The sequence below is a fragment of the Nyctibius grandis genome, chromosome 1 (genome assembly GCF_013368605.1).
Source record: "Nyctibius grandis isolate bNycGra1 chromosome 1, bNycGra1.pri, whole genome shotgun sequence".
Classification (NCBI taxonomy): Eukaryota; Metazoa; Chordata; class Aves; order Nyctibiiformes; family Nyctibiidae; genus Nyctibius; species Nyctibius grandis.
The window spans coordinates 26,213,312-26,239,967 of record NC_090658.1 but is presented as its reverse complement, the minus strand read 5'-3'; the positions used below and the strand labels follow the sequence as shown (position 1 = coordinate 26,239,967).

General features: G+C 37.0%; 1 protein-coding gene across 5 annotated transcripts in view; it reads left to right on the top strand.

Moving 5' to 3' along the window:
- Nucleotides 1-25,637, top strand: part of SYT14 (synaptotagmin 14) — a 97,277-nt gene extending 71,640 nt beyond the window's left edge. For 3 of the 5 annotated variants that reach the window (XM_068395586.1, XM_068395579.1, XM_068395564.1), the window contains 2 exons: nt 11,366-11,555; nt 15,815-25,637. In XM_068395586.1, coding sequence (XP_068251687.1) covers nt 11,366-11,555; nt 15,815-16,128 — 504 coding nt within the window. In that variant the 3' untranslated portion in view covers nt 16,129-25,637. The remainder of the gene's footprint in view (nt 1-11,365; nt 11,556-15,814) is intronic. The other 2 variants (XR_011047731.1, XR_011047730.1) reach the window with 2 other exon arrangements.
- Nucleotides 25,638-26,656: the final 1,019 nt, after the last annotated feature.

Here is a 26,656-nt window from a genome sequence, read left to right as displayed (position 1 = left end):
CAGAGTTAGTCCTTCGACACAATAAGGTGACTCTTGTGATTTCTTTGAAGAAAATTATTAGGTGATTGGAAAATGGTGATCATGTTGCTGAGGCTGCAGGAGAACTTGACAGTATCTGGCAAATGAAGTGGACTCCCTGTGTTTGGCTGGTTGTGCAGGATTTCACGGCAGTATTGGCAAGCAGCAGCCATTGTCTTCTCAGTGTCATGGCTGCCTCGACTTGTGTGCCTTCTCTGAGCACTGATCCTGGTAGCTGAGAAGATAAGCACTAACCCATAGTTCTCTCTGCTCAGGTCTTCATCAGTATATGGAGGGGGAGGAGAACCCAAAGACAACTGTGGCTACTGTGCTCTAAAGCCAATGGTGTGTCTGCAGTGGCCTGACAGATGCAAGTTTCAAGAATTCAGATAGAATCTGACCAGAATGTTAAAGACCTCCCACTAGATAAGTTCAGTTGTCACACTTAAAAATTAATTGGCTTTCCAAAGCAGTGCTATTTGCTCCTGATTTTTTCTTATGTAAATACATCTAATCATTCACGGCAAATTTTGGCGTATAATTAGTCTGTTCATCCAAGAAGCACTGAACTAGGCATTGAGACTGTGAGACTGTTTCAGTCCCATATAGAATAACCTTGATACTTGGTAGAATACTTTTCGATAGTTTTCAAGAATTTTGTTTTTTTTACAATCACAACTTGTCCCAGCTGACTGTAGCCATTCTGTCATATAGGGATCAAAATGATTGACCAGTTTCAACATATGCTGCTTGTTTTTGATAATTGATAACTGTCGTGGAGGGTGATACGGTTATTTCTGTCACAGACTGAACAAGCCTCTCGAGCGAGCTCTCCAGAAATGCTAGAATGTTTCCTCAACCTGTACAGAAATTCATATCTAGTTATTTGAAAGAATCCAGAGTAAGAGGCAATAGTCCTTGTAAGTTGCTTTAAATTCTGTATCTAAACTCAGTACTTCAGCACTTTCATGAGTTATTCACTGTCTCCGCTGTGATCAAGAGAAGGATCTTTGTCATCAGAATGCTCTGCCTTGTAGCATCGTAGGTGTGGGCCATATTGCTGCTATTTGTCCATTGAAAATCAAGTCCAAGATCAGTTCAGGAAACTTTCCACAAAGCAACGATTCCAGGTTTGTCATTCTGCCCTGTCTAGGCTAGCTAGGGTTGTGATTGCTGTTCTATCAGTAATTTAAAGAGTATAAAGCTTTTCCAAATGAAAAATCCTAATTCTCTGGAAACAAGCTTCTGACTTCTTATGAGGTTCTGAGAGCCCTAAGTTGAATCTTGTACATCCACCACATTTCTCAATTAATTTGCATTTCTAGCCTTTATTGCTAGACCTTTCTTAAGACACAAGAATAATTTGATTCCAGTTATTGCTGACAGTGATGGATAATATTGCTAATAAAAATGCTATCAAACTGGTACTTATATTCCACTTCTGGGATATGCTGACCAATGAGGACGACAGTCAATGCATTCTGAATGTAGATGCCACTGCCATGGCAGAGTTAACAAAGTCCACCCGGCCTTCAGGTTTTTAGAGGTTTAAAATGTCACGGTTTAAAGCTGGGCTGGCTATTAACCCGGTGGCAGATGCTCTCTGTTAACCCTCTCCCCCCCCCACCCTAAAGGAAAGGGAAAAGGGAGAGAGACTTATGGGTTGGAAAGTTAAAACAGTTTTAATAAACTATAGTAATGAAAAAGAGTATAATAACAATAATAATAGAAATAATCAAATATATACAAATATATACAAAACCAAGATTGAGAGCTTGGAAGTCCTCCTCAGGCAGAGTTGCTCCCCCCAGCATGGGCAGAGGGGAAAATGCAGTAGCTCCCCCTGCCATCACACCTGCAGGCTTTTAACTGGAGAATTGGCAAAGCTGGTACCAATCAGTGGGAGACAGGAGGGCCCCTCCCTCCTGGGCCCCACCTCCAGGAGGCAGTGGGTTAGTGATAAATAGGAAAGTGAGAATGACGTGTATGGGATGGAATACCTCGTTGGTCAATTCTGGGCCACCTGCCCTGTCTGCTCCTCCCTGCAGGTGCGACCCCCCTTCGGCTCTTCACTCGTAAGCAGTGAGGAATTTAGCAGTGACCTTGGTTTCTCTAAGGCTAATTGGTCTGGTTTGGGCCAAACCAGGACAAAAAAACCCCGCCAGCATAACACCAGGGCTTTCTTCAACACATTAGCAAAACCAGAACTTGAATTTAACATTAACTTTCAACTGCCTTGCTGATATCCAGATGGGAGGCAAGTTCTGACTTTGGTAACTAGATCTATTACCATGACACTGGAAAAACACAGAAACTGTAGGTTTGAGCATCCTTCAGCAAAGCATGTGCACTGTTTTCCTCCAATTTATTTCCATTGGGGGAAATCCTAATCAGAGATGTTGCACAAACAGATGAAGTTACCTAGTCTGCAAATTTGTAATTTACACATCTGTGGAACTTTTAATTTTAGTTTTTGGTTTACTTACTGGGTGATTGTTCTTCTCCTGGGCTGTGGAGTATAATGTAAGTGTTCTTCACTAGTGTTCTTCATTTCAGACTTGAGGATCTCCAAATAATCACTACTTTTGTATATTCAAGCAGCCTGTATTTGGTATCAGATAAACATTTCTGTTCATAGGGTGCCTTTAGCATGGGATCCTTTTAGTCTTAGTGTGTTAGCCTCTTGTCAGGCTGTCTGACCTGGAGCTGCATCTTTCACAGCTGCTGTCTTTCTGTTGGGCTTAATCAGCTGTCAGCTGGCCCCAGGAGAATCCAATGTGTCTCTACCTCTTGCCCTTCTTTGTGGTGTGTGTGATAGCTCTAAGAACTGAAGCAGATCCCTTCCAACTGCAAACACCTGGTGATCCTCTGATCATGAGATTAAACATGACCTGAACGAATCAAAAGGGGTAGTACTGGCAGATTAAATTAGAGCTGGGTGAACTGTTAATCACAAATAGTTTAACTGACAAATGCATTATAAACAAACTTATAATGTTATGGATTTGTTCATTGTGAAAAATAATTGTATGAGTGTTTCGGCAATCAAATACTAGTCCATAGATTGATTACTCATAAATTATGCTGCGATCACTGAATCTTCTTCTGTCATCCCACTTTGAAAGAGTGTAATCAAGAGAGAAAAGAGAAAAATGAAGTTATTTGCCATTGATCTCCCCAATGAGCATAGAGAGTAACTCCATCTGGACAGAGCATTGTCATTTAGAGAAGTCTGTGGTCTTGGAAGCTGTCCCACAGTAACATCTCCATGATCTTACAAGTTTGACAGGGAGTAAAGAGAGGGGGAGGTGTGAATGAGTCTGGGTAGGAGCTGTTAGTGTAGCTTCATCAGGAGTGCAGGTAAAATGTCTGCATTTTGTGTCAGCTGTTGTTAACTAGATTGCTAGCACAAACATCTAACAGCTTTTAGTACTTGAATGTTTCTTTATGCTACATGTCTTATCTCAGAAAACAGAATTCAGTAATAAAAGGCCTCTTGCCTCTTTTCCTCCCCTTGCCCATGGCAGTATAAAAAGCTGGTAGACTTTTGCAATGTGAAAACAGAGCACTTTTGTAAATGCTGTAAATTCTGTCGTACATTCATTTCCAATTGCCTCCACTGCTGCTCGAGTTTGCTGTGCAAATTTCAGGCCCGTTAAGTCTTTGGAACAACTAAGTGACCTTTTGTAATGTGGCAAGGAAGTAAAAGGTGTAATTTAAATGCAGACAAATAGAAGTTATAGAAAACTTAAAATGTTTCCCTTTCAGTAGAGAATTAATGTTTTGTTCTGCAGAGCTGATCATTTTAAAATCTTTTAGACACAGAGTACTGATAGCAAATTCTCATGAAATACAAAAAGCGACACAAATCTCTGTGTAAGCTTGTTCAAAATCTTTCAGAAAAGTGGAATGTTGTTTTGCCATTATTAAGAATGTATACAGTTTATTTTGTCATTTTCATTTTATGACTAAATTATGGTATCCTAAAGTTTGAAAACAAACCTTATTTTAATAATAACGTATTCTTCTTATTAGAGAACGCATAAAGGTTTTCATTTTTATTAAAATTAATTTAAAATTACTTCAAAATTGAAATTTGTGTAGTATCATCATGTATGTAAGGAGATTTTATAGATCTGTACATTATAGTATCGACGGTAAATTAAAGCTGTGCATAGAATTTTAAAGGGTTTAGTCCCTTTACTGCAGAGAATGAAAGAGTTGTTATTTTTCATTTGATCTCCATTTTCCAGTATTTCATCTGTGAGAAAAGGATGTGTTTTGTAAAATTCTGCATCCAGAAGTTTTTTTCTCTTGAGAGTAAGAACAAGGTAGAGCAGAAGGTTTTGATGAGAAATGTGAATTTTATCACTTCAGATAATCTGATTTTTGACTACATTAATTGTAGTTTAATAATCTAAACAATTCCATATTTGAATAATAATCTAAACAATTTCCATATTTCACCCAAAATAAATGTTTTGTCTCCTAAAATCAAGTTATGTAACAGAAATATTATTAGAGTATTTACTTTCATGTTTGTGATTTAGGTTGACTTAGATATTAATACTGTAAAGTGTTAAGTACATGAATAAAAATGCACATTGTACTTAATTGGCACGTGCTTCAAGGAAGCTATTAAACAAAAACCCCAAATAATTACCTGTCATAAATAATGATGCTTTCCTAAACTGGAATCTTTGTGAGATGGCTAAGACTATACGTTTCAATGTTTGCAAGTTCATGTTATTAGTTTAAAGCAAAGTACTGATAACTATGTGTTCTCTTCATTTTGCTATACAGGACAGACAGCTACAATAGGAATTGGAATCTTCTCCCTAACATGTTGTGAAGATAGGTAGCTTTGTATGGTTTCAGAAGTATTGGTTTTCTTTAAAAACAAACAAAGCCCAAAAAAACAAACAAAAAACCCCTAGAACATCCAGGTTGACACCATTTAAAATCAGGTATTTTTTAAAATTGCCAAAGCCTCAAAATGACAATGGTATACAGTACAGAAAGAAACCTTTTTTTAAAAAAAAGACTACATTTTGGCACTTGCTTCTTCATTTAATTCTCATTTTGCAACATCTTTGCTAAATTTTATTATTATTAATCTTAATAAGAATCTTATTATTTCAAACATTTAATATTGTTTTGAGCATCATGTAACACTTGAATTCTACCTTTAGAAACAAAAGGCTGATACTTCCTGAAGGTATTAGTATACAGAAAGAATATCAATTGTTTAGTTTAAGGAACTGCTTTATGAGTGTGATATTTTTGAGGACTTCCTTTTTTCAAGTATATCGATCCTCACAGTTCTTCCACAAGTTAGGGGAAACAGAAGCCGAAGTGATGAGGAACTGAGGCAAACATCTCCGCAAAAGCATCAAAGTGTCCAGTATAGCACATAAGTGGGATTTAGATCACAGAATCACAGAATAGTTAAGGGTTGGAAGGGACCTCTGGAGATCATCTAGTCCAACCCCCTGCCAAAGCAGGTTCACCTAGAGCATGTTGCACAGGGTCGCGTCCAGGCGGGTTTTGAATATCTCCAGAGAAGGAGACTCCACAACCTCCCTGGGCAGTCTGTTCCAGTGCTCAGGCACCCTCAAAGTAAAGAAGTTCCTCCTCATATTCAGAAGGAACTTCCCATGTTTCAGCTTGTGCCCATTGCCCCTTGTCCTCTCACTAGGCACCACTGAGAAGAGTCTGGCCCCATCCTCTTGACAGCCTCCCCTGAGGTATTTGTAAGTGTTGATAAGATCCCCTCTCAGTCTTCTCTTCTCCAAACTGAACAGACCCAGCTCTCTCAGCCTCTCCTCGTAAGAGAGATGCTCCAGTCCTCTGATCATCTTGCGAGATGCCAGAAATCAAAATTATAAGGCTCCATTCTTTGACGTTCCTAATTATTTTACATCCCTCTGTTTTCAGGGCTGAGTTCTTCAGATGGTTTAAGTTCTCTTTCCTAGGAATGATCTTGATATTTTTTCAAAAGTATTTTAGCTTTGAAACATGTTTTTATAAAGTATCTAGTGCTTAAGCCACTAATGAGGGAACCTCTAGGTTCAGTTTTCTCCTCCTCTCTGGCTCTCAGAGCAGAAGCAGGGGATGGGCTCCAGGGTAAGAGCTGCTCTGGAGCCTGTTTTGTGCCTGGTGCTCTCATCACCTCAGCAAGCTTTTGCCTTAAAGTGGAACAGTAGCTTCAGGGTTTGGCACTGAGCTGGTGATTGAGAGATGAATACTTTTATCTAAAGTGTTGGAGACCTGGATTCAGTTCCCTTTTTGCCTACTAGGATTTGAATTTCCTTCCCTAACCTCTCAGTTGTATTGATACAGAAGTAGAAGAAAGTAATGTGCAAAAAAGTTCTTTAAGAGATTAGTGGTATAACATTAACATTTAAAATTTGAGAGAGACATTTTGACAAGTAACATGCCGTGAATCAGATTTTTGTTGCTGAAGGATTGTCAGCAAGGTTTCATCTTGCCTGTGTATATTTTGAAAAGCCAAGAGAATCAGATGTTCTTGTTTCTTAAGCCTATGGAGGCATGATTTTAAGCTGTGCAATGAGGAAAATGAACTTTTAACTGCCCTCAGAGCATGACCACATTATTCCCTGTGATTAACTCCAGTTGGCTTAAGAGCAGAATTTATAAGCAGAACTTCAGGGTATAGAAAAATAACAGTAGGAGATGAATATGTAAGTAAGAAATATCCTGTTTCCATGGAATTACGGTGAAGGAAGACAAATAAATACATTTTTCATATATTATCATTGTTGCAAATAGAGGATTCTCTGTATTATCAGAGAGCAGAGAAAAAGATTATTGAGAATACTTCTTAGGGGTTCAGGTCTGACATCATGCTTTGTACGTGTTCACTTCCATTGGCAGTAGGGAAAAAAGAGTGTTCTTTCGGCAACTTGTGTACAATAGGAACATGTGAAATACAAATACTGCTTAATGGGAATGTTTTTATTATATATTTATTAAAAAGTGATATTTCTTCCCTGGATAATATATGCAAAGAAGTCATCCAGGACAACAGTTTGGAGAATGAGTAATTAAGTTTTTGTAGAATATAACACACATTACTCTTATAATCCAGTGAAAAGCAGCGATTCTTGTAAGTGTCGATCAAATAAAATCTGCCTAACTTTGTAATAAGGTACTATCCTGTGGTATATATGGGAAAGGTTTAAGTCCTTTGTGCAAAGCTCTGTGTTATAAAATTGAAAAGCTGAAAATTTGTAATTTACTGTAGTAAGACAGACCTTTGAACCAAATATTTGGAATAGACTTTATCTGATGTTTTTTTTGCTTGTGTTTAATGTAAATAATATATTTTTGTTATGGCTAAATTGACAAAAATAGGTTAGAGATTTAGCATTAATATCCTGGAGACAACCTCAAGGGACAGGTCCTTGCACTGTGGCCAGATCATTAATACCCTGACAGTTCATCTAAGTTCTTAAAAATCTGCAGATTTTACAACAGTTCTTACTGTGCTATTCTGGTGCTTCGCTGACCTTGAAAGGCTTTTGCTATTACGGAACCTTAGTCCTTTTTTTCCCTCCTTAGTAAAATACACACAGTGTTTCTAGAGGAAGAGAGGGAAGAGTTATAAAAATAAACTTACATAGACAGATTATTTCAAACAAATAATAACTTTTGGTCTAAATATTATGTTTCCCATGGTGAAGCTACAGTATCAAAGTGGCCTACAGATAGATTGAATGCAGATCTCTATGGAGATGAAAAGCATCTGGTAGCACTGTAGTGTTGTCATGAAATGAAAGCTTCGTTGTAGCTAAGTTTATATTCGTGTTGTACCAATTAGCAGTTTGAGTGTTAATATTTTACAATTTGGCACATGATCATGAAGCTTATATTTTGAGCAGGTAAAAATGTAACTTCTTGTCTTGCTTTTTTCTCAATGAGTTTGTTAGCACTCTTCTTGAATATTGACTATGTAAACAGAAAAAACCCTCTAAAGAGAGACTTGAAAAACTTATTTTCAATTCTAGTGCAGCTTTTAAAGACTTAACACAAAGTCAGGTTACTTACCAACAGCCGTGATTATCCCGGAATACCTTACTTAAAACAATAAATGGTTTTCCACAATGTGAACAATAAACTGCGTGCTGGAGAAAATACTTTTGAGAAAACTAGTAACACTCAGTATCCCTGATTTTAACTTTGTCCTGCAATGAAAAGTCTTTCTTCAGTTGTTGATCTGAGCCCTGTTGATCTCAGCTGTCTCTTTACCTTCCCTGATTCCTGCTGCTTCTTCTCTTCCTCGTAGGATCTTACTGTTTTCTTTCAAAAGAAAACTGACAAAATACAGCCTCACCTTCCCCTTTTTCTCCTGTCCTTTACCTACTTGCCCCCAAATTCTGTTTACTCCCTTATCATAGACACAGAAATTATACTTTGATTTATGTCATTTAACCCTGTTTTTACCCAGTAACATCAGTCTGTCTTCTATCTGCTTCACACCTCACTGCTTCATTTTTCTCCTTAACATCTCTCTCTCTTTTATATTAGGATTTTCCAGTTCATAACTGAAAAGCAGAGTATTTTTTTAAATACATTTGGGTCAGCATAAAACAAAATGGGCTGGAGTCTTTTTTTTTTTTAATGTGAAATGGAAAACAAAATATAGTTTAGATTGTTTCTTCAGTGAATTTGGTTGCTTTATTTTAATATCTTTAAACTTCTGTCACCACAATATTTTGTAGGAAGGAGACTCATAAGTTTATTATATGCTAAGGATTAAAGAACATGCTTTTGTTTGTTTCAAACCTGCCACCTGTCTGAAAACAAAAGGCAAAATATTTTGTTCTAGAAGATATTGTAGCAAAACATTTAAGTTAGACCCTCTCTCCAGATTTTCATCAAGGCTACGTCTGCCAGTTCTTTCTGTGCAACACTTCTAAGGTACGGCCACTTAGTTGCATTTCCATCCACTTACAGATCTGAAGCATCGCCTAGGTCTTCTCATTCAGCTGGCAAGATCCGTTTTGCTGGCCTTGACAAATGCAGTCTTGCGCTTCTCACATCCACTCAGGATTCTGTTGTAAAGGAATGATATTTCTAGCTCATCCTTATGTAACTTTGGAATATCACACTTGTTTAATTTTTCAGTTGTTTTCCCCCTTCTCTATTATATCACAAAGAAGCTACTTGTCTTCCCTTTCAAGGTTCTTCAGGACTCGTTCCCTCTCAGTCATCACTCATTTAGTATTTACTGTTTCTAGCATTCTAAACCTTATTCTGATACCCACTGTAATCAGTTTAACTCTGTATTAAACTGATTTAGACTGAGCCCCTGTAAGAACATCAGTAAACTGTACAAATAAGTCACAGTTAGGAAAAAGTGCTGTCGTCACCTTCTCCCAGTACAGACGTCAAAGCCCTTTGATGGTTTGCAAGAGAGTGTTACCCAGCTGCTCGCTTTGGGTTATGTCTTTTTTGTGGACTTGCAGCATGATCACAATTGAATTTGAGACCTAAGCTTTGAACAGGGTCAGGTTGACTGTGGTTAAATTCCTGGCCTGACAAAGTAATGAGATGAATAAGCACCATAGGGATAATGTGTCACAATTTTAAAAGACCAGAGAACTTAAATAATAGCTGCAGTTGTGACAGGCTGAGGCTTTCAAGTGTACAGCGTGTACTGTGACTGCTGAATCAAGTTATCTTTCTTTTACTTTCCATTTTGTATTACACTGTTGAAGTTGGGAATCAAAAGTTTCCTGTTTTGTGAGTGCCAAGAACCAGAGAATTAATCTATGCTTGTAATTCATTTTCGGCAATTTACAGTCTGTAGCCCATTGGAAATTTATTCTTGGAATTGAGTAAAGAACTTTTGGTGAAATAACAAAGATTTAAAATTCAGAATTTGCAGCTTGGGGGATGGAAGTCAGAGAATTTTGTTGAGGTCCTTCTTTAGTAGTAAGAATACATTTGCTAACAACAGTGAATGTTTATTAATGAGGAACTGGGTTGCTACTTGAAACTTCTGCCAGACTTCTTGGAAATGTTCTGTTGAGAAGAACTAGTTGAAATGTCAGTATGAAGGTATTATTGTAGGTTCATAACTTCTTGTAGGTATCATGTCTTTTATAATTTGAGATTCTGTAATGCATTTGGGCTTTATATGTCAGATTAAGTTACTTGCTTTTGAAGTTAACTCTTATCTTTTTGAGGATTTGTGCTATTTAGGTTTTAGGACTGATCTCGTGCTCATGTCAGCTCTTGCTGGAAATTGTAGAGACATTTGGAATCTGGAAGAATCAGCTTCACAAAATCATCATGATTTCTTGAAAGACGGCTGCCAGATTCCCAAATGAGTCAAGCCATATTTGAAAAATCTGTGGATCCAATTTATGTTTTTTCTGAGAGAATCATGAAGGGATGTACTGAAAATTCAAAAGTCTTTTCCTGGCTACCAAGCAAATTGCCCTGCCATTGGCTAGATTCCATCCATTTTCTTGTTCTCGATGGTACAACTCTATGTGCCAGTGCATGAAATCAAGAGATGAAAGTAGAAACAACTATGGTATCGTTAGCATTAGTCTAATTTTTTTTCTTTTTTTAAGGCCAGTAATAGGGGGTTAAAATGATAAAAATGAGTATTAGAAGCTCCCGTGAAAGATGTGACATGGTGAGAATGCAGGGGTGGAAGTTTGCGGGGTGGAAATTAAAGCATCATTTGCTGAGTCTTAGGATGACATTCTTCCTTTCCCACCCAAGACAAAGGGTCTGTTGCAATTCTGTATCTCTGTATCAAGTAAATTCCCTGTAAGCTAATTTATTCTAGACAGAGTGCTTTTTTCTGTTTGCATGTGTTCTGTTATTTTGCTACTCATAAATTCTCAGTCTAGAGATTAACCTTTACAAAGGATGAATAAGAATTTCCTGCATTTTATTATCTTCAGAGTTCCACTAGTGTTTTCCATTTTCAGAAAGTAAAAGATCCAAGGTTTAATGTTCTCCAGGATGCTGACGAATTATGTTACAGGTCTTATCTTAGCAATTGAAGTAAATAGGGACCATAAAGGTTGCTCTTGATCTTCGGCTATTGTTTCTCTTGAATTATGAAGCAACGGAAACACAAAATTAAGAATTCTTTTAATTCCAGACTGCTCTAGTCTTTGTTACCTCTAACGCGTGCAAACTGAGTATACATTAAGGATGTACATTTCTTATTGGGTGATTGAATGGAACTTCTGTTATTGTCAGTAGGTTGCTTTTCTAATTTTCTATGCATTATTCTAAAAATTGACTTCCCAGTAACATCGTTCCATAAAATACACAGAACTTTTTATCTGTTTTATAGGGTTGTGACTCTCAAATGAGCATGTCAGAAGTGTCCTGCAGTGAAAGTACCTCCTCTTGTCAGTCTCTGGTACATGGCTCAGCTCCAGAAATCCTCATTGGCCTCCTTTATAACGCTACAACTGGAAGATTATCAGCAGAAGTGATAAAAGGCAGCCACTTCAAAAACTTGGCAGCGAACAGACCACCCAGTGAGTGAAAATCTTTTTTCATCCTAATGCTTCTGTACTGGTGGGGCTCTCGGTAGCAAGGACTTCAATCCTGTCATTTAGTCTTACCCAATCAAAATGAAATAGAGCAATCACCAGCTAATCTGTTTCATGTTTTATATTTCTAGTCAGTTGGGAAATAGCAAAAATGTAAAATTCAAAATATTAATTGTAAGTTGACAAGACTATTTGAATTTTGCATGATGGCTGACTAATAAATTACCTTTATCATAATGATTAATTGCTAAATTACTAATGCCTCACATCACAGGCCAAGAATAAAAAGTTGGTGTTTAGAGAGAAAGTACATGCCATCTAATATTAATATAAACACTCTGAACACTTATTGCTGTTCCTAGGGGGGTTGAACTGCAGTCTTTAATTGCTTATGTGCCTGTGTATATGTGGTAGTAATAGATATAACTTGGGAATGTCAGTGAAGACAACAGAGAAACAAATTGAGACCTTTGCCATATTTACTGTGCAGAAGGAATGTTCACCATCGGAAAGGACTTGAACTGTGTGTTCAAGCATTTGTTCAAAAATACATTTGTCTGAAATATCTGTGAACTTTATATACTTTTAAATTGGAGCCAGATGGAATATCACACACACAGAATATTTTTACCGTCTATAATTCTTTGATATAGCTTGAGAAAGTTCAGTAATGAACTTTTTTAAAAATTATTTTTTATTGTTTTTTAGATGATGAGTCTGATTTACATAAGTTTTAGCCAGACATACCTACCTGTTCCTCTTGATTTTGTCTGGAGGCTCAGGTTTTAGTCCCTCTTTCTGTTTCTTAACCTCCAGATTTGTATGGCACTGGCAGATTATCTGGCACTACTAGATTATGTAGCAGGCTGCTAACATTTTGTAAGTGGTTTGCACATCTCACTCTCTTCAGACTTTAGGAAGTAAGCCAAGTAACTTGAGACTGATGCTCTTCTCTTTCTTTGTTGACCCGTGTTTTATTCCATTCATTAATTACATTTGGCTCAGTCTTACTCTGCCTTGCTTTCTCTATACTTCTCACCCTGATGGAGCCAAACTTTAACATGGCCAGAAGAAGGAAGGCGAAAGAAGAATCTCTTATATAATTAGGTAGCTGCCCCAGAGTCACCTATTTGGAGACAAAGCATAGAAATAGATGAGGAAGAAGGCCCAAGGACACTGGGGTGGGGGAAGGAATGAACGGGAGAGAAGACCTGGAGAGAAGGGACCATGTGTTCCCACAAAGCAAAAAACAGTAGGTGGCTTATGCTTAATCTTTCTAGAGAAAGTCAAGTTTTTCTTCATATATTTAGAATATGCAAGTTAGATGGTGGTTCAGTGCTTGTTTTGAAGACAGATATGTTCATTCCCTGGTATGTTAATTTCCAAAATGTGCTCTGTGGGCCCATGCTGTCTAGCTAACGGTTGTGTGTGTCACTGAGGTCAAAAATCTGTTTGTTTGCAAGAACGCAGAATAGAACGTGGCACGTAGCCCTGTAATACCGTGTTCTGTCTAACCTTTTTGGAGGGAAGATCTTGTGTGTTGCCTTTTGTCATCCCTTGTGAAGGATAGGGGAAGTTTTAATATTCATAACAACAATAGTCCAGCTCTATTGAGACAAATGCGGCTTTGGAATTCTGTTTTTTCTAGAAAGCTGGAAACTAATGCACTTTCTGGGTTTGGTAAGACCATGCACAGAATATTGTGGAATCCACATTTCTCCTGTGCACTGTTTTGTGCCGTCCCCCTCTTCTCCTCACCCCAGCAGTGGTAGCACCTTCTTGTAAACTCCTGGACCCAGGTGTATACCACTGCCATTTAATATCTCCCTGTCAAGTACGTCATGGACACATGCCAGCCTCTCTCTGTGCCATCATTTCCACAAAATGAAAACTAAGGCACACAGGGTTGATGATGAAATGCTCTGATCAGATTTGTTGTTTGGACCATCAGTGGTCCAAAATCCTGAGAAGTGCTGCAAAGTACATGCACAGGTCAGTTTTCATTCAGGTCTTGAGAAATTATGATAGAAAGGGAAGCAATTTTTCCCACATGCAATATTTTCTGTAGTATAGGTGTTGTGAACCTATGCAATTTTTGTGAAATGCTTGTGCAGCAAATACGGATTGAGTCCTACATTTCTGCTTCTTGGTCGTATATACTCCTTTACTGAATATTTATGTTGTATAGTAACTCATTTAGGAACTGAGTACAGGCAAGCAGGCGAAATCCTGCAGTCAATAACAGTTGATGTTAAAATGTGTTTTCGTTTCTCTGTGTGACAGTTAATATTTTTTCAGAGAAAAAGATGCTCCTTAGTATCCTTTAAAATTTTGTTGAGACGGGCTACGAGATTTTGCACATTAAATGCATGTGTGTGTATGCATCCACACACACATTAGATCCATAAATACATGGATTTTAACAAGTGAGATCTTTAAATTTTAAATAGAGACCTATAGTTGAATTTCAGATGTAAGCATCATCCCTCAGCTGTTTTTAGAGATTAGATCAGAGTCATTGTCGTGCCCAAGTACATCACTACTCAAGAACTAAAGTATTACAATCAAATATCTGTAACTATAAAAGCTACAGGCAAAACCAGCTTAGTTTTCAGTTCAGTGATTTTTCATTTTATTGCTTGTAATATATGAAGTATAATTACTGTGTGCAGTTTTTCTTAATATGCTGGAGTTTGCATGAAAAAGCATAAGGTTTGATACAAAGGATACAGTGATTTTTACCCAGTCTTCTATGACCTAATTGTTTGCATGATTCTTTCTATGTTGAGTGTGCTTTAGAGCCCAGTAACTGTTAGCGCTAAGATAACCCATTATGTAAGTGGTGTAAAAGATTACACAAAAACTGCACAAAATTTTCATTTCATTAAATTTTACCCAACAATCCTTTTGTTCAATCCTTTTTCTGATCTATGCTGTTAAGGTTTTGTGTTCTTCCACTCCGGTGAATAGTGTTTCCTCTTAAACTTTAACCTTTGATCCTCTCTCACCCAACTATTGACATCTGGTCATTATTTCTTTTACTGCTTTCCACCCCCTGTTGTCAGACGGACTGTTCTGTTGTCTAAAACACTTGATAGGTGGACAGGTTTATATAATCCGAGGTGAGTTCCTGTAGAAACTAATTGGATGTTGTCTTTTTCATGCAAAAGAAAACTTGCCAGCAGTAAAGCTATCCACGGCTGCCTACCGTATTGGTTTATAAAAGTATATGTTTATTATTTGTGGTACTCTCTAATGCAAAAGTTGCATTTGTCTCTGATTATGGATGTTGGGATTTCAGTGTACCTGCAAAGTGAAAATATTCAGTGTGTTTCTTTTTATATCAACTCCAGTCTTTTAATAATATTATTCATTAATACGAATATGACAGGAGTAAAGAAGGAAACACCAGATTGTTTTATACAGTTCTATTTTTTTAAAATCAGTTAACTTCATGAAATGCACATCCTTCTGCAGGAGCATGGCTCGGTGCTTCTAGTCAAATGAAAACAGAGCTTTAAAAATAAGGGTTTATACCCAAATACTAACACCCAATGTGTGCAAACCACATGTACTTGCATTAGCTTCTTAAATGTACTTCCTAAGAGCACTGTACAAGCTATGTTTTAAACAAACATCTTGAATTATACAAAAACTTATTTCTTTTTAAAGGTGTATTAAACATATTCCTTCATGAATCTAGGAATTAAGAGTTTTTTTGTATTGTGTAAACTTCTACCTTTGAATACACTTTGCTACATTTTGGTCTTTAGAAAAGCCCAAAGTGAGAACCACATCCATGCAGAGATTATTCTTAAGCATTTCATTCTGGCTGTTTTGATATCATCACTGTATATCAACGTTATTTTTTTTTCTCTTCATTAGTTGCCTTCATTCCACTTTTATTCTCTGAAAATTCAGTGGTATGCTTTACAGTGTTGTGGCTAGTTGGAGCTTGCTAAGTGTTAATGCAATTTAAGTTTGTTTAAAACAAATAAGGGGGGTCGATGGGAAGAGGATTATGAGGTATACCTTTAACTTAACCCATTTACATAGTACTGAAGCTAGTTAATTTTTTAGTGTGTTTGTAATATTTTGCTTACTTGTCATCTTTCCATGTGTCTAAACTAAGCTGTGTTCAGTCAGCCTGGTATACACCATATCTTTGTATCTTGTGAATATCTCATTCTCAAAACCTTTTGTTCTAAGATACCTGACACTCCAAAATATGATTTATTTTGTAGATACATATGTTAAGCTAACGCTGCTGAACTCGATGGGGCAAGAGATGTCGAAATGCAAAACTTCAATCCGCCGAGGACAGCCGAACCCAGTATACAAAGAAACCTTCGTTTTCCAAGTGGCACTGTTTCAGCTTTCGGATGTGACGCTCATACTGTCTGTGTATAATAAGCGCAGCATGAAACGAAAAGAGATGATAGGGTGGATTTCCTTAGGTCTCAACAGCTCAGGAGAAGATGAACTCAATCACTGGACTGAAATGAAAGAATCTAAAGGACAGCAAGTATGTAGATGGCATACTTTACTAGAATCATAATAGACGGTACGAAGTGCAGTCGTGGTTTTAAGGGAGTTTGGTCTCTCAAGAAGATGATCATCCCTGGTCACAATCAACAGATTCGTTGTGGAAGTAAAAAACAAAAATTGAGGTCAACATTCCATCGTAAAGAATGCACAACATGCAAAATGGCGGGATTTAATATATAACCTTGACTTAGTGTCAGACAATTCCTTGGTGTCCGAGAAGCCTTGCTGTACACAGATACGCTAGTGGTCCCTCCCCCATCCACCCGATGCTGTATTTGTTTGGGTTTGTTTTGTGGTTTTCAATTCAGAAACATTTTATGTAAGGTTCTCCAAATTAATGTAAGCTCCTCCTTGTGTACTTTTTGTATTGCTCTAATACTGTAGCTTCTGACCTGCCTGCGTTCAGATTAAAGGTCAATAATTTGCACTTTGAGAAAAAGTTAATGATCTGTAGAGCAAAAGAAAAAAAAAAAACCCACCAGTGGAGAACACTTAGTAACATAGCAAATATGAATATATTGTTGTTTTACACTGAGTTTCTTTCCAGGAGCTTAGTACAAGTAAGTTTTCATTTTTTGATATGCAGTTGGTTTGAAAAATACTAGCATTTGGGCATCAGGTGAACTTTGACATCAAACTAATGTTTCTTCAATATGTGACAGGAACGAGGTCTATATATGGCATAAATTGGGTTTTTCCCTCTTGCCTGTACTTCTGCCTAATCCAAAGAGACCAGATCATTAGTTTGGTCCTTCCAGATCTCCTTAGACAGGTTGTACTGTAAAACTATGTAACTTTCTGTTGAAAGCACTTCCTGTATTCGTGTATTCCAATGTAGGAAGCTCATAGAGCACGACTTTACTAAAATATATTTTCGTTAAACAAATTGATACAGATTTCTTTAAAATGTCAGCACTTGGAAGTTAGGTTGAAAGACTGTGAAGGAAGTGGCAGCAGTTGAACTACTCTGAATGAATGTGAAATCCTGTTACTTTGGTTGAAATGGGTATTCATTTGAGTCTCTTCTGAGCTGTTTTAGAGACTACGTTATGCCGTTTGTTGGAAGTAGAGAGCAGACAAGGAGTTTTTACCTTCTTCTTGGGGAAGAGAACACCAGTAAGTTATTTTTCTAGTGATTTGCCAGCAATTGAATGAATGTTCACACCCAAAACAGAAATTTGCTTTGCTTATGTTCATGTTGGGAAACACAGCTTTCTAACAACACAATTGAGAAGCCACAGTATCACAAGAAAGTTTGCCATCAGATAAACATTCATGGCTTCCACTGAAATTAGGGAAATATCAGTGCTTCTGAGATTCCTGTTTGTCCCAAATACTTTCACTGGAACCACAGTAATTTACTGACAGCTGAATCTAGTTTATATTACAGAAATTGTGGATTATTGAGTAAACGTATTTTTGAAAAGCTTCCCAATTCAAATATTCTTTTTGCCTATAATTGTAAGTTTCATTTACTTTTAATTGTTGCTGTATGGAATGCAAGCAATTTTTTTTCTTACAAGTGATGGTGACATCTTACAAATACGAGACCTCACTGACTGTTGTAGCACTTGGTGGGTAGAAGAGTGAAGTTTTGGATTTTGTTGAGAGAATTCGTGGTAGCCTAGAGCATTCTCATTAGGACAAGTGTTTTTCTCTTTAATTTCTTTATAATACCTTTGAACAATCCTGGCTTTAAGGTATACAGACAGTCAAGTACAGTAAGATTGGAGACGGTGAGTATTCTGTAATAAAGATATTTCACATGGTTCTCAAATTCTCACACTACTTAACAATTTCATTAAGTCCTTTTTAAAGCGTATTGTAATTCCACTTCTTGATTTATTTGGTGCCTTTTTAGAGGTTTATTTGCAGAGCCAGGCTTTCAGGTTTTATTGATTTTAAGACAGAACATTATTACAGGCCTTTTTTTTTTCTGGTATTGCACTGCTGCTTCATTCACAGAAGCTTTATTTACTAAATACAAATAAAGCAAAAAACTTTCTTTAAACAGGAATGGTCTTGCAGTAATACAATACAAGTTGTCTCAGTCCTTTTTGTTGCTCAGTTTGTGAAATGTAATGTTGAGTGTAGAATTTAATTAAAAAATCAACATTAGTTTTATATGCATAAGGAAAACGCTCAGATTTTCCCAGTCCCTTCAGCTTTCCATATAATAGAAACACTGACTTAGAAGCTGATCAAGAGAAATTTTTCAATGAATGTGGAAGTGTTTTTACTCATTGTGTCTGTGGATATTTGGATGCTCTTTCCTAAAGCTGAAAGTTGTCTCTTCATGGTTGTCTCTTTGTACAGGTTTTGCTTTATAAAATAATGTACAGTATTTAACAGCAAGAACTGAGAAAATTAATTCCAGTGGCGAATATACTTGACATCACCATTGAACAAATGAAGAAGTCAGTTTGGAAGGTGCAGCAAATAACCTCTTACAGAACCAAACTAAACTAAACTGTGTCATGGCTTGGGTTTCTGTTTGTAGGTTGCGTTGCTTCAGTTTCACATCTAACCATTCTGATTTCTAAGACACTGAAATCTTAATTTAGACACAGCAGAGATTTATAGTAGTCTGTGTTGGGCACATTTGGGAAGAGGAATCTCTCTCTAGATCATGTGACTTTTCCCAAGGTATCCAGGTCCAGTCTGTGCTTCACAGAAGCAGGTTTGGCTTACTTGGATTTATACTGTACAAAGGCTGGGAACTGAATGTATAACAAATGGAAATTAATGTTTAATTTAGAGGTAGTAGAACATGGATTCGCCATGCAAAACCAGTCACGCCAATAACTGAATTTGCCATGGGATTTTTATGAATAGCTGTCATGTTGTTTTTTCTTCCTAGATCCCATTCTTACGATTTGTTTGTCATTTTGTTTTTCTTATTGCTATATGCAAACCTGTACTTTTGTATTTTAAATCTGCCTTTAGATATTGGGTTTTTTTAAACCCTACATAAGGGCTTATACATACAGTGTGGTTTTGTGCATTCAGTTACATCTTAAGCATGGAACAGAATTTCTAGAGAACAAAGTATCGGAAACAAATTAGAAAGAGGCATTTGTGTTTTCCTCAGAGTTGCCTGTGCTTTATTTTCATAGCTTTTTGTTGTTTACCTCTGTTCAAAAGTACAATAAGTACTTGGAAGAGTTTATCAAATTATTTAATTACTTTTCTGTGTGCCAGTATACCATGTAGAGATTACAATTCTTGAACTGAATCTGTTTTCTGACAGTGTAGCCTTAAATAATTATAGAACAGTGATGTTCTTACAGATTCTATTCTTGAAGACACTGCATCCTTTCTGCGCATGATCTGTTTGGTTTAATGTTTAGAACGTTTGACGTAGGTCTTCCTGAAATATTATAAATATGAGAAAAGTTGGTTAATTCCTTTCTGTGGTAACAGCAAGATTGTGAGGGGCAGTACAGGCAAGCATGAAATCACTGCGGAGAAGGATGAGAGGTTGTACAGCGTCTGCAGGACATCGCTGTCTCCCACATATGTGGAGGCAAGGAGTCAGCAGAGCCATGCTTCTGTTCCCTGTTCAGCCAGGCGGCACAGGGAAGGAGGACAGTGCTGGTATGATTCAAAGCTTGGTCCCTGTGGTGCTGCCTCATGCTCAGAGCTTAAGACAGCCATGTTGTAACGACACTGCGGGGTCTGACTGCAAAGGCAGAAGAAATAGGATATAATTTCTAAATCCAATGAAAACCCTCTGAACTCATTAATCATTAGATTTCAAAATATGGTGAGCCCTTGGAATAAATATATGTGCTTTTACTGGAGCTGAACATTGTTTATCAATTAAGAGAATACTTGAGCTGAAAACAGATTTTATGGCATTTTCTGTAGGAGGTATTTTCACCTGTAAATTTTTGTAACCATTACTGATGGCAAATGCAGTGCCAGCATCAGTACTTTCCAGTTTTTCACACCTTTGCAGCCATTTTTGTTGCTGTCTAAAATTTGCGTTACTGATTTATTCTTTTTTCTCCCTAATGACTTGCTCCTGCGAACTCCCCAGCACCCTGAGAAGCCATCTGTGGCAGTCACTGGACCTTAGAATCAAGGGCACTCTGCACCTCTTACAATAAGGTACTGGTGCAAAACTTCTGTGACCTGTCCAACTCCCTAAGATTTCTGAAATGCAAACTGTCAGTGTTAATATGATGAAGCAGAAGAAAACTTTTTTCTTTGAAGGAGACATTTTAATGTAGGAATTGAATACAGATCACTTACATACAAGTTCTAACAAAAAGTCTGTGGTAAAATCAGAGAATGAGGTTTGAGGGAAGCCTTTTGGCTTGAGCTCTTCCAACTTGAAACTAACAGCAGAATGCCCTTTCATTTAACTGAGAGTTGTATTGAGCCCTTTACTTACTCATCAGACTTTTCTGGAGGAAAAAAAAAAGCTGTCCTTTTTAAAGCAGTCTTTAAAATTATGGCTTGTCACTTGCAAGGCAGACTGACTTCCTCCTAACCTGAATTCTCAGTAACGGCTAAACATTCATTTAATTCTCCTCATGATGTGTGTGTCTACTTGCCATTCGTGTTAATGAGAGGAGCCCATGGGCATCAACAGGAGAGCAGACCTGACCCTGGAAGTGTGAAGTGCAACAGGATCAGTAGGTTAGAGCAGTGATAGAGCATGGCACCTGCAACACAATCAAATGTGATTTTAATTATGAATGGAAGTATGGAAGTAAAAATGCAAATACCTGGATATTGTCACAAACTTATTATTTAGTAATTATCTGTTATTTTTATTTCTTCTTTTCCTCAGCTTCTGAAATATTTTTAAAACTCAATATTAAGTATTAAAGCAATCCCCAAACATCTTGATCATTTTAACCGGAACATTCAGCAAAGTTTGTTAGAACAAGCCATCAAGAATGTTCTGTATTGTGGTCTATTTAACTCAACTGCTGGATTTTGTAGTGCATCACAGCTGAATTTCAGACTACTTTGTTCTGATGGTAGTTTTTGAGAGGAAAGTCACAGGAACATTTGCTTGTCAGTGAATCGATGCCTGATGAAGAGATGTCATCTGAGAGCGAGAGCATTAAAATAAGAGGCAGCTTCATACAAGTGGCAGCAACAGTGACTCAAATTCCACTCGTGGAGCCTTGTGGCCCTTGGAGGGCCCTACTCAGAGGAACCGTGTCACATGAACCATGGGAGTTTACACATTCAAAGCAGCACAGGTCTGTGTGGGCACTCCATGGCTTCTAGCCTAGTGTATTTTACAGATGTAACCAGGGTAGATGGTGTTTATTTGCCTAGGGTGAGTACCAGCTGGCCTACAGTGACATGGATTAGTTTAGCCTTAAGAGTTTATCACTGCCCCTCCTTAAGTTCAAGCAGGGTTTCTTCCTTTCTGCAGACTATGCAGAAATCTTATGCACCCAATGTATTTGCTTATAGTGTGCCTGCCTGAATACGGCACAATTATATTAATGCTAGCAAGCTTAGTTCATGTGTAACATGGTGTGACTGAATGAATAAATTGGTCTGATACATGCTGGATCAGGTTTTGCTATGCAGGCTTACGCTGGTATAACATAGAAACAAGATCCTCGTGCAGAGGAATGTGGCAGGAGTCAGGAAAGCGGGTAGTATTGCTCCTGTAGGAACGAAGACCAGGAAACAGCTATGCCCAGAAAATGGGCAAGGCTAGCCTAATAGCAAGAAGAATTCATTCACTTCCTTGGAAGCATCTACTGGTAGAGCTGGTATAAAGCCTCCAAAAGCTGCCTGTCTGTGAGGACCCTACTGAGGAGAACAGAAGCAGTAATACCATACCACTGAAGGAATACCTCATGGACATTCAGGGATGTAATTAATGTCATCCTTTTATATCTGAGGACAGGAGTCTTGCCCGTTGTATCAAGTTAAATTTTTGGTGGCGTTTTGCAAATCCTGTGGACGTTCACTGCATGCCGAAGGTCTAAAGTGGTTTGCTTTATAATTTTTGTTTCATTTCCAAACCATGAGTTTGAATGAATTTACAGAATTGACTAGAAGCATTATCATAGCTTTGAGATGTAATCTCTAGGCCATAGCGCAAGCAAGGAGCAGGGCTTTGAGCAAGTTTTGGTAGTAAATTTTGCAAATGGCTTATTATGACATCTTAAGAAAATTTCTAAGCAGTTGAATGTATTAGGGAATATTTACAAGAAAAGGAGATAGAGCAATGATCTTTTCTTACTCTACAGACAATTTGCTGTCCTTTCCAGTAAACCACAAGGTTCATTAGTGCTCAGTACTGTTTTGTTTACGATAACTGTTTTTAATGTGATTTTTCAGACAAAGTGTAATTAATGAAACCTTTTATTCAATTTTTCCCTTTCTTTGCCTTTTTTAAGGAGAGATTTCTCCTTATATAGGATATATACTTTCTTACAGAGCTTTCTTACCTATTTTTATATAAGATGATTTAACAATGTAAAATTAAATGCTCTATGAGCAAGCTATATCACTGTTACACAATCTAAAGTGCTAATGTAATGACTAAGGGCCTGAACCTACTGCCTTTTACTCAGGTCTTGGTTTAACCACACATCTTTCATGTTGTGTAGTACCTTTCCCTATAAGCAGTTCCATCTATTTCTCCAGGATGACTCCGAGAAAGGAATCATCCACTGTTAACATGAATAACAGTGGTAAAACTGAGCCTTCTCTCCATTCTTAGCAGGACATCTGTCATGAGTAAAGGCTGCTGGCTCTATCCCAAAAGTATAGTTATAGATTATAGTTCCCTTGATCTTCAGTAATTTTGAACTTGTTTTCTGGTGACTATAAGCTAATAACTGATCTTAGTGAATACAAATATTGAATCATGCTGTTATCAGCAAGATTATTAAAATGTGTTTCACATTTTAATTCATTCTTTCATTGGGATATAAGGAATTGGATTTGTGAAGCATCTTATCACATAGAGACAGCACACATGCGCTGCATTTTTAAAAAGCGTATGAAATATACAGTATGTAGCATTTTCTTGTGTACTTTTATACTGCCTGTATGCCACCGATGCACTCGGTGCCTTCCTTCTTTTGTATAAACTAATACGTAGAGAAGCTAAAGTTATGGTGTGCAACTGAAGAGATGTCTTAACCTGATTATTCCTAGTACAGGAGGTTTCAAACGGCAGTTCAGTCTAACACAATGCATTTCTTTGAATCTGGAGTTTTCCCCTTTCCTTCCTCGCCCCCCTTTCCAAGAAACCTCCTCATACGACTGTTTATTCTTAATTGATTCCTGGGTCTGATGTAAGTCACATGGTGTTCACCAAAGAATGAAGTCTGTTTCTAATTCTTTGGACAAATAATGTTTGGACTTGCTGTTGCTTAAAGACAGAAATGATATAATGGATCTCTTTGAACAAATATAAAATAGGCTTCTGTAAATGTGACTCACAGCTGAGAATCCAAGATACCTCTTTTCTGACTGGTTGTGCATTATTGTATCAGTAGCAAAGTGTTTGAGTTGTATTTCTTTGTGCATTTTTATCAAAATCCCATCATAAGCAAAAACAGAAGTCAGTCAGTGCTGTCAAATTAGCTTGTTTTACCCGTTTATACCTATATCTGAAGTGTGCAACTTTGAGAACAGATTCCTGTGTCTGAAGTCCTGATACTATCTAGTAACTGCCTAGTGTATGCTGGTCTTACAGAAACAGACTCATGCTGCATTGTATGTACATTTCCTACCACTATCCCTTCATTGTATAATTTAATGTAATACAGTTTTCAACTACTATTTGAACTTGAAATTCCTTACATTTCAGTGCATGTATAGCCTTAAACATTTAAGACACCAAGCACAGTTTTAATGGGAATAGGTTATATTTGCAAGTCCTGTTTGGCACAGAAGTCAGAGAATTATTTTTATATATCAATCAAAGATTGTAGAAAATGGGTATATTGCAGTCATGCTATCAACCATGCTCCTAATTATATGCATTTTTAAAAAAACATTTTTGCTGAAGTTTTTACAGGTGAAATATCAATGCTCATTTCCTTTCTTGAATTTGCTTATTTTGTTTTCATACTTCCATTTCTGTACAGAACCTTGGAGCCCCTAACTAATGTCCATGACTGAATTCACCCCTATTTTCAGAATTCCTTGAGCTTCTTTTCTTTTCTGCTATGTTTTTAAGTTGAATAAGCGGTAATTAAAATTCTCTAAATTTTTATTTTTTTATATTTCGACAGTAACATAATTAGAGCAAATGACTGTTTGCTACTGTTTATGCAGCTTATTAAAGTTTTAGGACTTTGTTTGAAACTGTCTTTACAATCCAGATGAAGACGTATGTTTCATGGCATTGTGGTCCACAGCAGGTGAAAACATGAGTTCTGGCGATGAACGTAGAGATCTGCATATTGAGTGTCAGATTGTAAATCCCCAGAGGGATTTATAATTAAGTATCACTTTATATCTACAGTATCTCCAGTTGTGTGTTGTCAGATATTTGTTGTTTTGGGTTTTTTTTATTATTACCTAGCAAAAAAATACTTGTATCGGTTTTGTGCTACTCTATATTAATCTTGAGGGTTTCCTGTGTGCAAGATTAGTTTAATGCTGTCAGTTCTTTTTTTGTAAAAAAAAAAAAAAAAAAAAAGCTGGACTTTCAGCATATGCATTCCATTAATATTCTGATTTTGGGGAGAGGCAGAATGCCACCAGCTCTTTTTAGTTAAGTTTACCTGTACAGCACGGGTAACTTTAAACCCATGTTAGTTTGAGTAAAACATGCTACCGTATATTTTCAAACCATGGATCTGTCATACATTAAAATAGTCATTTTGCATATCTGAAGCTTTGTAGCTGTGGATTTGTATTTTGTTTGCTCTCTATTTGTAATGATTATCTCTGTGAAATGTATTTTTGTCAATTTAAGCACTGGAATGGGTATCCTTTGGTTATTTCAAAGTATTTTCTGTATGTGGAATCAGCTTTTTGCATGTGAACTTAATTGCTGGAAAGCATTTGGAAAAAAAAAAAGGAAAAATCACTTTTGAAGCCAGTTGTTGTCACTTTTCTTTGGAATTCATTAGATAGTAAACAAATATAACAGACTTCACTGTTCAGAAGATAGTAACGCTTGGCCCTCCGTTTGAACTGCCTGCTGCATTAAAGAGAAGAAAAACTTTTTTAATTTTGGCAAGCTAACCCACCCTAGCCCTTACACAATTTTTGGGTCCGTTTCCAAATTTCCTAAGTTCCCGCAATTCCCTTTCTGTTCCTCACAGTCTTTGCTGATGTCATGAATCTTCTACTTAGAGAATTTTAAATTAACCAGTGTGATAACATTCTGACAAATACGATGTATATACTGGCAAATAAAGACACACTCAGGTGATTATTCTGATTGACTTTATACAAGTTTCTTCTGGGGTCATCTGCGATTCCCTCTGCTTCTTTGTCCCACATGTATTTCTCAGAAAAAGATCTCATCTAACATATTTATGCTTAACTCCACTTTCTAAGGAGTAAGTAGGGTGAAATAATTGAGGTTTGATTTAAACATGAAAGAACACTTTCTTTAAGTAACAATTATAATTTTACTGTGACCCAGCTTAGATCTTCTATACTATCCTCTAATGATTTTTGTGGTACATATTAGAAAAAAGCTTTCTGGGCTCTCACAGCAGCTCTGCTTTAGGATGTGCCTGAATATATGTACATTTCAGTACGTATTAGCATACATTAAAAAAAAGAATTGTTACAACAATTAAAGCATTTTTTCCTATGCTAAAGGTAGGAAGACTTAGTATAAAAAGCGTCTATCATTTCTTCCCATTTCTGCAGATGAGAGGAGCATAGCCCGGTGACTTTTACCAGATGAAAGTGGAGAGAGAGGTGTATTTCTTTATTATATGATCCTGATCATCTGGACCCATCCTCATCATCTGTGCAAATCCTAGGGCTTGTACAAATGAGATAACATGGTACTTGCTGCTGTAGAGGCTGGCATTTTCAGAAGGCTGTACACTTACTTAAAAATAACTTGTCATTTCATATGGAGACTGGTACATATATGGTACTTGAGAAGCTTCGAGAGGAGCACTTACATTGTGTCCATATTCTTTAGAAGATGTCGCAAGACATTTGGTATTCTTGTCTATCAGAAAAAAAAAAAAAACACCACAAATGTTTTTCTCCACATTATGAGAGACCTATTAAAAGGTTATAATATGAGCTATTAGGTATTTGTTTAAAAAGTGAGGATTTACGAAGTTGTGAAAACATGGCAAAATAAGTGAAATAGATATGTTATCTCTATAGTGATAGTTGTTCACCATTTATGAACAGCCATTTTCTACTCAAAGATCACAGAAAAAAGAGTTAATACACCTGTGGATCAAATTCAGCTTTCAGCTGCATGTGTGGCACCTTTCACTCACCCATGTTTCATGCATGTAGCTGAGCCGAATTATGAGTAATGCTTATAGTTGTTAAATAGCTTTTGAGCAACAGTAATTGCTTCAGACAGGCAGAACCAAGTTACATCA